Source organism: Pistacia vera, unplaced genomic scaffold, assembly GCF_008641045.1.
Source record: "Pistacia vera cultivar Batoury unplaced genomic scaffold, PisVer_v2 Contig276, whole genome shotgun sequence".
Classification (NCBI taxonomy): Eukaryota; Viridiplantae; Streptophyta; class Magnoliopsida; order Sapindales; family Anacardiaceae; genus Pistacia; species Pistacia vera.
The window spans coordinates 132,104-147,884 of NW_022196086.1; the positions used below are offsets into that span (position 1 = coordinate 132,104).

A 15,781-nucleotide genomic window follows, 5' to 3' on the forward strand; every position below is an offset into this window, starting at 1 on the left:
ATAATTATGTATCATCATTTTCTCTAAATCAAAACAGAAAAAAATAAAATAACTTCAACCTCTTAGAAATCCTCTCAACCTGAAATGAACAAACATTCCAAACATAATCTTCACCAGAAATCAACCTAAATATTTATTTCAACTACCTCCATCAACTACTCTAATACAAGGGATGCCTCATGAACTACCCATCGCCCACTTTATACCTTTACCTAATCACGTGAAACTCAATTGTCATTTCTAAATTTCACATATATTTTAAATATTTCTAAAATTATAACTGTTGTGATCCAAACAACAAAATCAACTATGAATAAAGAATTAAAAGGAAATATGATATGAATACTCTACTTCTCTTATCAAAAAAATTTCTATCCATTTTGATTTAGTATAAGCGCACTGATCCGGTCTATTTAGTTTGTACATAACTATTGGTGGCTACTTCTAAACTAACTTCTAGTCATCAAAAACATCACTTGTTATAGGCAGACTACTGATCTTACTTCTTATGTCTACTTCGAAACGACTCCCTAGTTACTCCATAATAAACTGGTTGACCTCCAGAAAATGTGATGAAGTTCCAACCAAAGACTGATCCACCCACAATATAGCTTTCCCGAATCTGGCCAATATCATCATTCTTCTTCTCTGAGCTTAATGCAGATGTTTGAGGCTTCTTTACTGATGATTGCTCCTGAGAGTTTTTGGGTTTAAGCAGCTCTGATTGTTTTCCTTCTCGGTGTTTGATTTGGTCTGTCTCAGCAATCATCTGTCTGTGCAAATGCACCATAAGCTTCATCTCTGCATGCAGAAAGTACATGCCTTATTATATATGCTTTCAAAAACAATACACACTAAGCTTATCTTGCGTAAAATTGAATATGGGAAATCCCCATAAATGTACAAGGAAGTGATGCAGAGTAGCATCACACCTCCCATCATCAGGATACATGGCAAACTTCAACAGAAAGCATCAGGTTATTACTGAGCTTATATAGTGGCTAGACTATTTTTTCATGTTCTACGACATTTCCAATAGAATGATTTATGAAATAAAACTAAATTTTAGGCTCTTAAAAGGCAAGCCAACAAAACTTCCTGAAAAGGTAAGCCAAAGCCAAAATCCTGGTTCATGAATCAAACAAAGAAGGAAGGCAGCTGGCCAAAGCACATCAGTTGAAAAAAAAGACCAGACACCCATACAGTTTTATGAATATGCAAGTACATTCAATATACAATAGATGTCTTAGGAAACTCACGTTCTTGAACTTCATGAGCTGCTTTGCAAGTTCGAAAGTCAGGTGTTTGGAGAACCTACATATTAAACGAAAATTAACTGTATATGTGACTCTTCACGAAAAATTATATGAATTGGGAAAAAAGATAAAAATAAGAAGAAGCACTAGATATTGCCAGGACTAGTAGCAGATGACTTAAATGAGAGTTCCATTGAGACAAGGAACAACACATTGCAATAAGTATTAGAAGAACTAGAAGCACAACAGCAATAAGTACTTAAACATATTGAAGTCCTATAAACTGCAGTAACCTCCTCAATATAAGTTCATCACAACATACTAAAACATTGAAATCACCTATTAGAGATTAAGCATACAAGTTGTATTGGTAAACACTATTGCGGATCTGTGGTAAAAAAATTCTCCTATTAGATATTAAGTATACAGTTGCTGAACAAGAAGAGCAAGTCAAGAATCAAAAGCTGCAGTTGTTGGGTGGTAGACAGACAAGGTGGGGGTGGGGGAGAAACACCAATCAAATGCATTAAAACTTCATTCAATTGATTGAGCACATTAAGTCAGGCTCAAATTTTACAGCAATAATTAAGATGATAACAAGTTGTCTTGACGAAACATGACCGCCTAAAATAATTTGTTAAAAATGAAAATCTGAAAACCAATTTTTATCAAACTCATTCAGAAATCCTCCCTAAATATGTCTTAAGTTTCAACACAAGGAACAGTGTCTAATTCCCCTTGTGGAATTCTCTCCTTAAGAACCTTAGATGACTCACCTAAATACAAACCAAACACTCAGCATTTACATATTACATCGTGTATGAGTATTAATCAAATTCCTGTCAGGGAAGAAACAGTCCAACAGGATTTGTGGATCTGAAAATAAAGAGAGTTACCAAACACAGAGTGAAAATATCACAATAAAAAAAGAATACTAGATATACATGATTCAGCGAAAATCCCTGCCAACTTTGACAGTACAAGCTTAATTCTCAAGCACAAGCATTGAATCCTTTCACACCCTTCTCCCAGCTCACATGATATTGAGAAGAATTTCCCTACATATTTCCCAGAACTCTCTTATACTCAAAATTCACACAGCAACAACAGTCAAAATTCAACTCTTGAATTATTTCCTTGACGTACGAAGGATTTTGGCGCTTAACATCTCAGGAGCTTGCATGTTATATGTTATAACCAATCAGAAAAATTACTGCCTGTAACTGAACCCCAACAAATACAAATTGAAGCAATCAACACATTTTCATCAATTTCATGCGGCCTCAAAGTAAAATGAGCTACTTGAATTTAAGCCAACCTATGGAGGCAAACGGCTGACTCCGAGCTGGCTGCCACCCAACCATTCCTGCTTTAACTGAATATTCTAGAGTTATGTTTAAGGCAAAGATATAAAATGGTACTTTGTTCACAAAATGTGAAATCCAGACCATTCCAGTTTAATCACTAAAACATAAAATTAAAAAAAAAATAAAATAAAATGAAGGGAAACTAAAAAAAATTTATGAAAGGCCACCTGCATCCGTATGAATTTGGCACCACAATCCTTATTTATAATCCTATACAAGAGAAATAAGATAAAGCTACCAAAGAGTAAAAGAAAAGAAAAGATAATATAAACAAAACAAGCACAATATTTATAGAGAATATAAACATACCTGTATGAAGTGGGGACGAAGTTGACGAGCAATAAGACGGATTTTGTAGTAATAGGAGGTAGGGAGGTGAGCATTGTGATTGATATTTCTTTTGTTGGAGTAAGAATGAGGATTCGCAAACGGTGTTACCGTCTCACTTGTATTTGATTTTGCCTCTTCCATGGTTACTTCACGAAGAGGGTTTGGGATCTTCGTCTTCCGATTTGATTGCCTTAAATGGGAAACGCCTATGTTTATATAAGAGGCCGATAATAAGGGTTTGTGTCAATTTCCCGTCCTTTGAGTGAGCATTGATCCAACCCTTTTCTTTTTGGGTTCGCTTGAAGCCCAATACAATCTTCTAAAACAGGGCCCATAAATTTACCACTTGAAAGTATCCCGTATTTTGTATTATGAAGTGGAGAACTTAATACAGATTTTAATATTTTATCATTCATACACTCAAAACTATATTTTTTACCTCAATTTTTTTTTTAAAAAAAAAAAATCAATTAAACATAAGAAGGATATATAATTGATTTTGTTAAATATTGTTGTTCCCTAATGTATTTTTGATTTTGAATTTACCAAAAAAGATTGATTCACGTAGTGAATTAAAAGAGTAAAGATGAGTAAAACATACATTTAAATTATCTCTGGATGGCCGAGTGGTTTGATAGAGACTCTTGGGTATATTACTCAAGAAGTACTGAGTTCGAGTTCCTTCTTGGTACTAATAGGGATAGCAACTAGAGGTCGGTAGTTCTAGGGTCCTGAAAATTAGTTGAGGTAGGCGTAAGGGGAAGTGCTATGTGGAAAATAATTCGCTTGTTTAGCTAACGGACAGATGGGACAAGAGAGTTGGGGAATAGTAGCACTGTGACCTAACCTTTGATGGAGAATAAAAGAGTTTTTATTAATTGTTGCATTCAATTGGTAATTTTATTGGGTGTAATACAAGGATGAAAAATTCGAGAGACTTAGCCGGTGCCCAGTAGTATAGACCTCTATGAACCTTGCCCAAGCCCATCAGTTTCCCAGTCGAAGGTCCTGAAATTCACATGTGTTAAACAAAATTTTACAGTGCAAGTATGTCTTCACAAGTTTGGATACTGATATGAGGTTAAAATGAAAAGTAGGGACACATAGGACATTTTTAAGAATAAATTTTCGGATAATTGGACAGTGCCTATGTAGTGGCCGGGGTTATGTTTCCATTTGCATGCGAACAGTGGATGAGGTAGTGCAAATAGAGTGGAAAAATTTTGGATTACAAATGAGTGTATCACTAGCCCCTGAATCATAATCCACATGTCAGTAGTAATTAAATTGAAGCAGTAGGAAGTACCTCATAAGACCTATAGTGCGATGGAGCATTATTCAGAAGCTGAAGCAATTGATATATTAATCCGAAGTGAGAATGGGTGCTTGCAGATTGCGGGAAGAAACTGAATCAACCTGAAAAGAAGAAGAATTGTTATTTTTGTCTTTAGGGCGACCATGTAATTTCCAGCAATGGTCTCGATCATGATTGGTCCGTTTGCAATAGTCACAATATAATCGCCCGATTAGAGTGTGAATTGTCAAACCCATTGGACCCGTTTCAGGATTCGTTTGACCAAGACCTGGGCCCAGTTGACCAGTTGTTAGCCTGTTTGACTCGGATTGTGACGTGGCTCGATTTGAGCCATTAGATGCGTTTAAAAACGCAATCAGCTTCTGGCCGTCAGATCGGGAGATGAAATCTGGGCCTTTCATCTCTGCATATAAATTCATGCCCTTTTCTTTTGTAGGTTGCCCTAGCCCGAGCGCCCATCTTCGTTTTCCTTAAGCCCTGCAAAAACCGAGAGTCATGATGGCCGATCGAGTTCAACTGGCGTTGGCTCCATCCTGCACCGCCAGTTGAAAACTCCAGCGAAGGGAAGATATAGAGAAGTGGCCAGAACTTGGGTGCAAAAAGCATAAAAGTTTCATTCACTTGACAAAAAATGTGACAGATGGTCGCAATTGCGGCCATTGTTATTGGTGGAGAGTTTCTGACGACCCTTCAAGAGCTTCCTCACCAGCTCCAACTCTTTCAAACGGTAGAAGACCGTTGAAATAAGTGTCACCGAAGCGTTTCCTTGTTTGATTCAATCAATCGCTGCCGGAGGGTGTACGTTTTAGCGAATTGAGTTTCCCATACATCTCTTTGATGTATGCCCATATATCGGCGGCCATCTCTATTGGTGGGAGTCCGTAGACATCTGTACATGCAATTACTGATCCATGAGCGGACCAGTGTGTTGCAACGGTTCTAGTGGTGTTGAGTTGTGGCTGTGGTGGTGGTCGGAAGTTTTTGTCCAAAAAAGCTCTTTGTCTTTTGCGATGAGGCTCGTCGGAAATCGCGAGCCAGGATGCATAATTTCTAAACCCATAAGGTTTTGTTTATGAGGACCATCTGGTCCATCAGAAACCACAAACAGAACGTTGCCTGGTTCAGGGCAACCGTTGCTTGTGGCTGATGAAGTGAAATGGATACGGGTAGGATTTGGATCCGTACCCGTTTGAGAACCAGATTCCGGGTTTCCCCCGGTATTCCAAGAGGAGTTGGGTGCGTGGCGGGTAAAGAATCCGGGTCATAACCTGCATTCCATATGGTAACGGGCTGGGTCAGGCCTGTTTGTGTGTTTGGGCCGATTGGGATTGAACTGGTTGGAGTGAACTGTTTGGTTTGGTTTGGGTCTGGGCCGGTTGAAGTGGGATTTGCATTTGTTTGGTTTGCTCAGTTGATTGAGTTTGAGTTGGGTTTGGATTATCTGCCATTGCAGAAAAATAAACACTAAATAGTTTTCTGTTTGATTGCAGGACAGAAGGAGAGGCTTGTTTGTGCGGAGCGTGAAGAAATCCAAACCCATAAGGCCTTAGTGGTGAAGATTCAGACCCACCTCAATTCTAACATGGTACAGAGCCCGGTTTAGTTCTTAGCGCTTGACCAGCGGGTGAGGGTTAGATCCAGCAACTACCTCCAATAACAAGCATGACCCAACATATGGGCTTGACCGTGAGGGGGAGTGTTGGAGTCCACATCGCTAGCACGCTCAAGCCTATTGGGTTATAAAGGGGGTAATCCTCCCATTCAACAATGCCTTATTGGGTGAGGAGTTAGGCCCCTTTCATGGAATACTGGATTTGCTGTGATGTCATTTGCAGATTTGTTATCGCAGTATAAAAGGACAGGCTTTCTTACTTGTACCTTTAGATCTTCTAATAACCCCAAAATCCAGATGATCTCACATGTTGTTTTGGTCATGGCTCTGTATTCGGCTTCTGCTGAAGATAGAGATATTGTTGATTGTTTCTTGGTCTTCCAAGAAACAAGAGCTCCCCCTAACTTGATACAGAAACCTGTAAGTGACTTTCTTGTCATTGGACATGTGGCCCAGTCTGAGTCACAATGAGCTGTGACAACTAATTCTTTGTCTCGGGGAAAGAGGAGTCCTAATCCAGGACATCCTTTCAAGTACTTTAGAACCTTTATTGTTGCATCCATGTGAGATTGTTTGGGCCCATGCATGAACTGGCTAAGAATGTGGACTGCATAACTAATGTTTGGACGAGTCATGGTGAGATAGATCAATCGCCCAACAAGTCTTTGATACTTTGTAAGATCTTCCAGTGGTGGATCATTTTCGGAAGATGATATCCCACTGTCATATTCTTGAGTAGTTAGCTTTGTATTCCGTTCTACTGGAATGATACTTGGCTTGCATCTTGATAGTCCTGAATTAGAGATAAGTTCCAAGACATATTTCCGTTGGCAAAGGGATATCCCTGCTGGGGATCTTGCAATTTCAATGCCTAGGAAATACTTTGGCTCTCCTAAATCCTTTATTCGGAATTGTCTGTTAAGATGCTCCTTTAAGGATTTGATGCCTGTTTCATCATTCCCTGTAATAAGAATGTCATCAACATATATGATGAGAGCAATAAAAGTTTTACCTTTGTTCCAGGTAAATAATGCATAGTCATGTTTGGACTGAACAAATCTTATGCCAGTGAGAGCTTTACTGAATTTCTCATTCCATTGTCGGGATGCTTGTTTTAGCCCATAAAGGGATTTCTGCAGACGACATATTGTGTTCTCCCCCTGTCTACGTAATCCTGGCGGAAGATCCATGTATATTTCTTGATGAAGATCCCTATGAAGAAAGGCATTATAAACTTCCATTTGATGGAGAGGCCAGTCACGAACAAAAGCTACTGTAAGAAAAGTACAAACGGTGACATGTTTGGCTATGGGGGAAAAGGTGTCCTGATAATCAAAACCTTCCCGCTGAGTGTATCCCTTGGCCACTAATCGAGCTTTGTACCGTTCTATGGAGCCATCAGCACGATGCTTGATTTTGTAGACCCATTTATAGCCAATAGGTTTTCTATGAGAGGGGCGAGGCATGAGATCCCAAGTATGATTCTGAGAGAGAGCGGTAAGCTTAGCAGCCATGGCTTGACGCCAGTGAGAGTGTTGAACAGCCTCTAAGTAACTAGTGGGTTATCTTTCTGCGGAGATGTTACTGATGCAAGTTCTATATATAGGAGAGAGACGATCATAAGTCACATAGTTTGAGGTGGGATACAGTGGAGTTGAAGGATCTGAAATGGTGGGACACTCATAATCTGCTGCCCAGATTGGTGGTTTGGGCTGACGAGTGCTGCGGCGGACATGAACAGTAGGAGCCTGAAGAGGAGAGCTGGGTGGAGGAATAAGGGGTTGATCCGGTGAATCTGCCATAGTGTTATCAGTTTTAGTTGTGTCAGGGTCAATAGTAGAAGTACTAGGCTGAAGAACTGGTGGATTAGGAACCATAGTGAACAGAGGATCTTGAAGAGTATCATTGTCAGGGAACACTTGAGGTGATGGTGATGGTGATGGAACAGTGTCTTCTATGGCAAATGGGAAAATGTCTTCATGAAATACAACATCTTGGGAGATCAAAAACTTGTTGGTAACTGGATCATATAGCCTGTATCCTTTCTATAGCATAGGATATCCCATAAAAACACAACGGGTAGCCCGAGTACCAAACTTATCATGTGATCCAAGAGTGGCAGCATAACAAAGACAGCCAAAGACTCGAAGATGATCAAGAAATGGTTGCTTCTGGAATAATACCTCATAAGGGGTCTTTCCATGAAGGACTCTACTAGACATGTGGTTGATCAGGTAGGTAGCAGTGATCACACATTCGCCCCAAAAAGAGATAGGTAGGTGGGCTTGGTGTTTGAGGGCACGGGCTACTTCTAGTAGATGATGGTGTTTTCGTTCGACAACCCCATTTTGTTATGGAGTATAGGTGCAAGAGCTTTCATGCAGTATCCCGAGTGATGAAAAAAGGGAAGAACAATTATGATTAAAGAATTCTCTAGCATTGTCTGTTCTAATCCTTTGGACAGAAGTATGAAATTGTGTGTTGACCGTGGCTAGAAAGTGTGTGATGTGGGTAAGTGTTTGAGCTTTGGATTGCATGAGAAAAGTCCATGTACCCCGAGAAAAGTCATCAACAATGGTGAGGAAAAAACAGGATCTATCATGATTTGGAGTGTGATAAGGTCCCCAAATATCAAGATGGATTAGGGCAAAAGGTTGTGTCGTAGTGGAAGTGCTATGTGGAAAAGTAATTCGGGCTTGTTTAGCTAACGGACAGATGGGACAATGAGGTTGGGGAATAGTAGCACTGTGACCTAACCTTTGATGGAGAATAAAAGAGTTTTTATTAATTGTTGCATTACAATTGGTAATTTTATTGGGTGTAATACAAGGATGAAAAATTCTAGAAGACTTAGCCGGTGCCTAGTAGTATAGACCTCTATGAACCTTACCCAAGCCCATCAGTATCCCAGTCGAAGGGTCTTGAAATTCACATGAGTTAGAACAAAATTTTACAGTGCAAGTATTGTCTTCACATAGTTTGGATACTGATATGAGGTTAAAATGAAAAGTAGGGACACATAGGACATTTTTAAGGAATAAATTTTCGGATAATTGGACAGTGCCTATGTGAGTGGCCGGGGTTATGTTTCCATTTGGCATGCGAACAGAGGTGGATGAGGTAGTGCAAATAGAGTGGAAAAATTTTGGATTACAAATGATGTGATCACTAGCCCCTGAATCAATAATCCACATGTCAGTAGTAATTAAATTGAAGCAGTAGGAAGTACCTGCATAAGACGCTATAGGTGCGATGGGAGCATTATTCAGAAGCTGAAGCAATTGATTATATTAATCCGAAGTGAGAATGGGTGCTTGCAGATTGCTGGAAGAAACTGAATCAACCTGAAAAGAAGAAGAATTGTTATTTTTGTCTTTAGGGCGACCATGTAATTTCCAGCAATGGTCTCGATCATGATTGGTCCGTTTGCAATAGTCACAATATAATCGCCTCCGATTAGAGTGTGAATTGTCAAACCCATTGGACCCGTTTCAGGATTCGTTTGACCAAGACCTGGGCCCAGTTGACCAGTTGGTTAGCCTGTTTGACTCGGATTGTGACGTGGCTCGATTTGAGCCATTAGATGCGTTTAAAAACGCAATCAGCTTCTGGCCGTCAGATCGGGAGATGAAATCTGGGCCTTTCATCTCTGCATATAAATTCATGCCCTTTTCTTTTGTAGGTTGCCCTAGCCGCGAGCGCCCATCTTCGTTTTCCTTAAGCCCTGCAAAAACCAGAGAGTCAGTGGATGGCCGATCGGAGTTCAACTGGCGTTGGCTCTCATCCTGCACCGCCAGTTGAAAACTCCAGCGAAGGGAAGATAGTAGAGAAGTGGCCAGAACTTGGGTGCAAAAAGCATAAAAGATTTCATTCAACTTGAGCAAAAAATGTGACAGATGGTCGCAATTGCGGATCCATTGTTATTGGTGGAGAGTTTCTGACGACCCTTCAAGAGCTTCCTCACCAGCGTCCAACTCGTTCCAAACGGTAGAGAGCCGATTGAAATAAGTGGTCACCGAAGCGTTTCCTTGTTTGAGTTCAATCAATCGCTGCCGGAGGGTGTACGTTTTAGCGAGATTGAGTTTCCCATACATCTCTTTGATGTATGCCCATATATCGGCGGCCATCTCTATTGGTGGGAGTCCGGTCGAGACATCTGTAGACATGCAATTACTGATCCATGAGCGGACCAGTGTGTTGCAACGGTTCTAGTGGTGTTGGAGGTGTGGCTGTGGTGGTGGTCGGAAGTTTTTGTCCAAAAAAAGCTCTTTGTCTTTTGCGATGAGAGCTCGTCGGAAATCGCGAGCCCAGGATGCATAATTGTCTAAACCCATAAGGGTTTGTTTGATGAGGACCAATTCTGGTCCATCAGAAACCAGCAAAAACAGAACGTTGCCTGGTTCAGGGCAACCGTTGCTTGTGGCTGGGATGAAGTGAAATGGATACGGGTAGGGATTTGGATCCGTACCCGTTTGAGAACCAGATTCCGGGTTGTCACCCGGTATTCCAAGAGGAGTTGGGTCGGTGCGGGTAAAAGAATCCGGGTCATAACCTGGCATTCCATATGGGTAACGGGCTGGGTCAGGCCTGGTTTGTGTGTTTGGGCCGATTGGGATTGAACTGGTTGGGAGTGAACTGGTTTGGTTTGGTTTGGGTCTGGGCCGGTTGAAGTGGGATTTGCATTTGTTTGGTTTGCTACAGTTGATTGAGTTTGAGTTGGGTTTGGATTATCTGCCATTTGCAGAAAAATAAAACACTAAAATGAGTTTTCTGTTTGATTGCAGGGACAGAGAGGAGAGGCTTGTTTGTGCGGAAGCGTGAAGATAATCCAAACCCAATAAGGCCTTATTGGGTGAAGAGTCAGACCCACCTCAAATTCTAACATGGTATCAGAGCCCAGGTTTAGTTGAGCTTAGCGCTTGACCAGCGGGTGAGGAGTTAGATCCAGCAACTACCTCCAATAACAAGCATGACCCAACATATGGGCTTGACCGTGAGGGGGAGTGTTGGAGTCCCACATCGACTAGGCACGCTCAAGCCTATTGGGTTATAAGAGGGGGTAATCCTCCCATTCAACAATGCCTTATTGGGTGAGGAGTTAGGCCCACCTCAAATTCTAACATTTACCTCAATTTTTTTTCTTTTAAAAAATCAATTAGACATAAGAAGGATATATAATTGATTTTGTTAAATATTGTTGTTCCCTAATGTATTTTGGATTATGAATTTACGAAAAAAATTGATTCACGTAGTGAATTAAAAGAGTAAAGATGAGTAAAACATACATTTAAAATAACTATGGGTGACCAAGTGGTTTGATAGAGACTCTTAGGTATATTACTCAAGAAGTACTGAGTTCGAGTCCTTTCTTGGTGCTAATAGGGATAGTAACTAGAGGTCGGTAGTTCTAAGGTCCTGAAAATTAGTTGAGATAGACGTAAGCTGACCCAAATACCCTTGGTCATAAACAAAATAAATAATAAGTAAAACATACATTTGACTTAATTCTACTTTACAATCTTTTCCCTACGGTAGCGTTTGGTTCGCAAAATTTTTTATTACTGAAAAAATAGGATTACCACTTTGATAGATTACCTTAAAGATTAATGAGGAATGTTATATTAATATATTTGGTTATAATGGTGGGTATAAATAATTAATATATTTGATTGTGAGGAATAAAATATAATCAAAGGGGTTTTTCCAAAATTGTCCTTCCTTTTTAATAATAATATTATTATTATTTAGAGTATTGCTTTTAACCCTATACATTTGAAAATTTAGCTGAAACACTGCAACAACAAAAGTTTAAAATTTAACAAAATATCCCTAGTCACCCAAGATGTATGTCAGCCGCTAGTATATAGACAAAGTTAAATATATAAAAAATGAATATTTGCACATTCATTCATCTTTATAAATATCTTTAAAAGTAAAACGATCCATATAAAGTGAAGACAATTCTAGGAGAAAAAGAGTTATACAAGGGATGTACTACATTATGCATATTTGTTGTGTAATGTGGTTTAATGGTCTCTTTTTGATGGCATAGGTAGCTATGATACGTTTTTATTACTGTTGTTACAAAAATCTATAACAACCAAAGATACCTAGTCGACCGCAGTGGGATTGAGTAGGATGTGTGTATGATTAATTAAAATCAGCAAGTAAATGGTAACACAATCAAATAATAATCACCCAAGAAGATTTTTAAAGAGGTTCGGCAGGTTAAGACCAAGCCCACATCCACTTAAGTTATTGCTTTGGGTTGTGAATGGGGTGATTACAAGAGGAATATTACATAGGAGAACTAATAATGCTTCAGGGAGCTAACAATACTTCACTAAGCATGCTTTTTCTCTTTGTATTATGGGATGTCTCTTTTTTTCTCCAAGGATCCCCTAATCGGGGGTGGTGCCCCCCTTTTATACAAACATTCTGACAATTGTTGAGAGTTGGTAGATTATGAGGTGGATTACAACCATAATTGCCCAAAATCCGAATCTGATTCAGTTTTTTCTCATGCTTAAGTCAGAACAACCATACTTAGGGACTGATAAACTTACTAGTTAAGCTATCTGTTGATCGGACGACAGGTGGCGATCTTGGTCACTCGATTTTGACATGGTCTCTGCGCAGCTAACGCCAGGAAAATCAGGCACAACAATTGCATTCTCTTGGATGGATGTCAAACTCATTAATCTCTTCCGAAAAGGATTATTTACCGTCAAACACATGCTTGAATAATAAAAAGTAAAACACGAGAATATAATCCAAACTAATCTTTGACCGACCAAATTCAAAACTTTAGAAATTTGAATAAATGTTGAGATCAAAATTGTCCACGGAGCTGAAACTATTGACATTATCTGAAACTATTGACTTTATAAAAAAAACCTCATATTTATCACTGTTATGCCTCAAAAGTCACGCTTATGTCAACCTAATAAATGTGCTGTCAAGCTCATATCTCTTCAAAGATATTCACACTAACTTTATCTCATTTCAAAGAAATGAATGGATGAGAGCCTTCCATGTGTTAAGGTAACTTACAAAACACTCATTACATTTGAGTGCAAGGGTGTATAAATTGGCACTCCTCTTCCCGAAGAGGAGGGCTGGGCATATGAGAGCTAACCATAAATAAGAGCTCAATTCTTTCTCTCTGTAAACACTATATTTCTTCATCTTTGTATGTCTTATAGACAATATCATAGAAATAGTCAGAGATCAATAAAATAACAGTGGATGTAGGAGTCGCTTGTTAAGCATCCGAACCACTATAAAAACCCCTCTTGCCAATCTTTTATTTATGTTTTCTACAACATATATAATCTCAGCTCCATATTCAAATCTCATGGATCCATTCACGTGTGTCTCCTGAGTCAGCTCAGCATTTTCCACGTGCGAGTCATTGACGTCTAAAATCAAGCGTCAACAATCACACTAAAAAATGAACTCCTAAAGTTGTTCAGGTGAAACTCGTTGAAGATTCTCTCAACAGTCTTCATGGCAATGCGAATATTGCATGTTTTCAAAGTTGGAATTCGCATGCAAATGCTTATTATATAATCCCCAGTTCTAAATTAATTAATTATAAGACTGTCGCTGAATTCGTTAATTTTTTTTTTTTTTTTTTCTAATTAATATAGGTTTAGACTTTAGATTCAAACAATCCCAACTTTAATTCAACTGTGTCATCAATGGTCGAGTCTTCCTACAAGAGTGCGACAATCAATTCAATGGATTAGACTTGACTTGATCACGTTCATGCAGGTCTAATTATAGTTAATTACGGAAAAAATAGAAATATTGAAAGTGAATTGAAATTAGATATTACATGATACATGCATGTGGAATTATTTTTTGATTTCTTTTTGTTTTTTTTCCCAATTTGGGAGAATAATAAGTCGACGTTATTGACTTCTTATGGTATCAATGAAATTCCATTCAACATCATATATGTTGTCATTTTTGGTCAAATATTTATACACTTGCAGTGATAATCTTTTCTTAATTAATTAAATATAAAAACTTTGAATGGATTAAGATAAAATAATAAGTTCGAAACACGAAAATCACAATGAAAAACAGTTTTCAGTTCACCCTTTTTGTTGATGTAAATAAAGGTAGAAAAACGATTTGTAAAAGTAGAATGAAAACCAGTTCAATAATGTTTTGTTTACAACTGATTTATACAACTGAGATACACAACTGAATAGATCTTCCTGTTAACGGTCATATCTCGCCTAGATATGGCCGTTAAAGGCCATGGATCTGACCATTTTCAACCAGATCTATGACCATATTGGTGACTCCCGGTGACTCTCGATGACTCCCGGCGACTTCTAGTGGCTGTGGTTGGCCAGCTGTCGACTGTGGCGGCTGGGTGGTAGTGGTGGTTTGCAATTTGTTTTAAATATAAGAGCATTATTGTCTAAAAACTTTATTAAACAAGGGTAAAATTGTAATGGTAGATTAATATAATTTTGATTTCAAAATGAAGGCATTATTGTCCAAAAATTTTATTAATAAGGGGTAAAATTGTAACAAAAATAAGATTACCAAGTAATCTTATAATATCTAAGAAAATGGAGGTTATCAGATTACCTCCAATATTACCAACAGTAACTACTATTGGTATTGGAAGATTACCGAAATCTTATATAACTTGACAACCAAACACCCCATTAATGTAATAAAAAAAAAAAAAATTATTTACACCCTTAAAACTTTTAAGGGGGCGTTTGGATCATATAATATTTTTTTATCTTAGTAATAAGATTATCAGAAAGAAATATTACATTGTAGATTACCGGGTTTAAATTATTATTGTGCTTGGTTCAACTGGGATGTATTAATAATTAATGTGTTTGGTTAACAGTAAAACATATGTCCTGAAATACCCTTTTACTAGAATGCTCTTGGGATGATTACTTATATTACTAATTAATCTGTTTGGTTGGCTGTAAGAGCAGATGTCTTGATTACATTTTACTAAAATGCCCTTTAGATGATTATTGGGTATAAATAATTAATGTGTTTGGTTAATAAAATAAATGATCAATTAACAAAATTATTTTTCTTATATTTTAGCCAAGTATTTTATTGTTAAGTCATTTATTAACAAATTTACACAGCCTATTGAAACTCCGAAAAAACCTATTGTATTTTCTGTTGGGTATACATTCAACACCTTACCGTGGTATTGCAACTAATATAGTTCCCATCTCGCAATTTAAAACTCTGATTTGTGTATTGCCACAAATCATAGTTCGTACATGTTGATTTCTACGTTAGTCCAATTGAAGCTTTTTTTTTTTTTTTTTTTTCAAGGTAAAAGAAAAATTGTATTTTTTTGGTTTACACCATGGCTGGAATTCAGATGCAAGTTTCCAAATTTGAGGAAATTTGTTAACTTTTTCCACTAATCCTAGACCGAAACTGTGTGTGAAAAGTGTGAGAATTATTGGTAAATTTGTAATATCACATATTTTGGAGTACCTGTGCATTTACATTATGCTGAATCCAAGCAATGTACCAATAAATTAACTATAAGCAGAATAACGATGCTCTTCAAATCAGTGAACTAATAATAATACATAATTCCGCACATTGCAACAGTGAACGTAATCACCACAATTTTTTAAGTGAACTCAATTTGACATCTGCAAATACAAATTACACAATACTCAATACACAATAGTCATACATAAATGAATAAAACGCAGCCTATGCTACTCAACTTCACACAACAGTTTATCATGGAAGGCTGTAAATTCAACCAGTGTAAACCAATCCTGCGTCATCTGTGGAGAATAAAAATCAACAACAATAACCCGCATATTATAATTGAAGAGACAATAAACAAATCACCCTGATCAATTAAATGACTGCAGTA

At 38.1% G+C, this 15,781-nt stretch overlaps 2 protein-coding genes across 2 annotated transcripts; both read right to left on the reverse strand.

Moving 5' to 3' along the window:
• Nucleotides 1–3,123, reverse strand: LOC116133831. Its single transcript, XM_031419516.1, has 3 exons — nucleotides 2,933–3,123; nucleotides 1,260–1,314; nucleotides 1–801 (listed from the first exon to the last, which is right to left on the reverse strand). The coding sequence occupies exons 1-3, from the start codon at nucleotides 3,092–3,094 to the stop codon at nucleotides 500–502; spliced, it is 519 nt and encodes a 172-aa protein (XP_031275376.1). The 5' UTR covers nucleotides 3,095–3,123; the 3' UTR covers nucleotides 1–499.
• An 817-nt stretch (nucleotides 3,124–3,940) lies between these two features.
• On the reverse strand, nucleotides 3,941–7,394 carry LOC116133837 (uncharacterized mitochondrial protein AtMg00810-like). Its single transcript, XM_031419520.1, has 2 exons — nucleotides 6,147–7,394; nucleotides 3,941–3,961 (listed from the first exon to the last, which is right to left on the reverse strand). Exons 1-2 carry the CDS (start codon nucleotides 7,392–7,394, stop codon nucleotides 3,941–3,943), a joined length of 1,269 nt encoding a protein of 422 aa, XP_031275380.1.
• Nucleotides 7,395–15,781: the final 8,387 nt, after the last annotated feature.

Coding starts and splice junctions, on each gene's coding strand:
- LOC116133831 (XM_031419516.1), bottom strand. CDS start 3,094: ATGGAAGAGGCAAAATCAAATACAAGTGAGACGGTAACACCGTTTGCG. Junction 1,315..2,932: donor TTCGTCCCCACTTCATACAG/GTATGTTTATAT, acceptor TTTAATATGTAG/GTTCTCCAAACACCTGACTT. Junction 802..1,259: donor AGCTCATGAAGTTCAAGAAC/GTGAGTTTCCTA, acceptor TTCTGCATGCAG/AGATGAAGCTTATGGTGCAT.
- LOC116133837 (XM_031419520.1), bottom strand. CDS start 7,394: ATGGCTGCTAAGCTTACCGCTCTCTCTCAGAATCATACTTGGGATCTC. Junction 3,962..6,146: donor GGTTATTAGAAGATCTAAAG/GTACAAGTAAGA, acceptor TGTGAATTTCAG/GACCTTCGACTGGGAAACTG.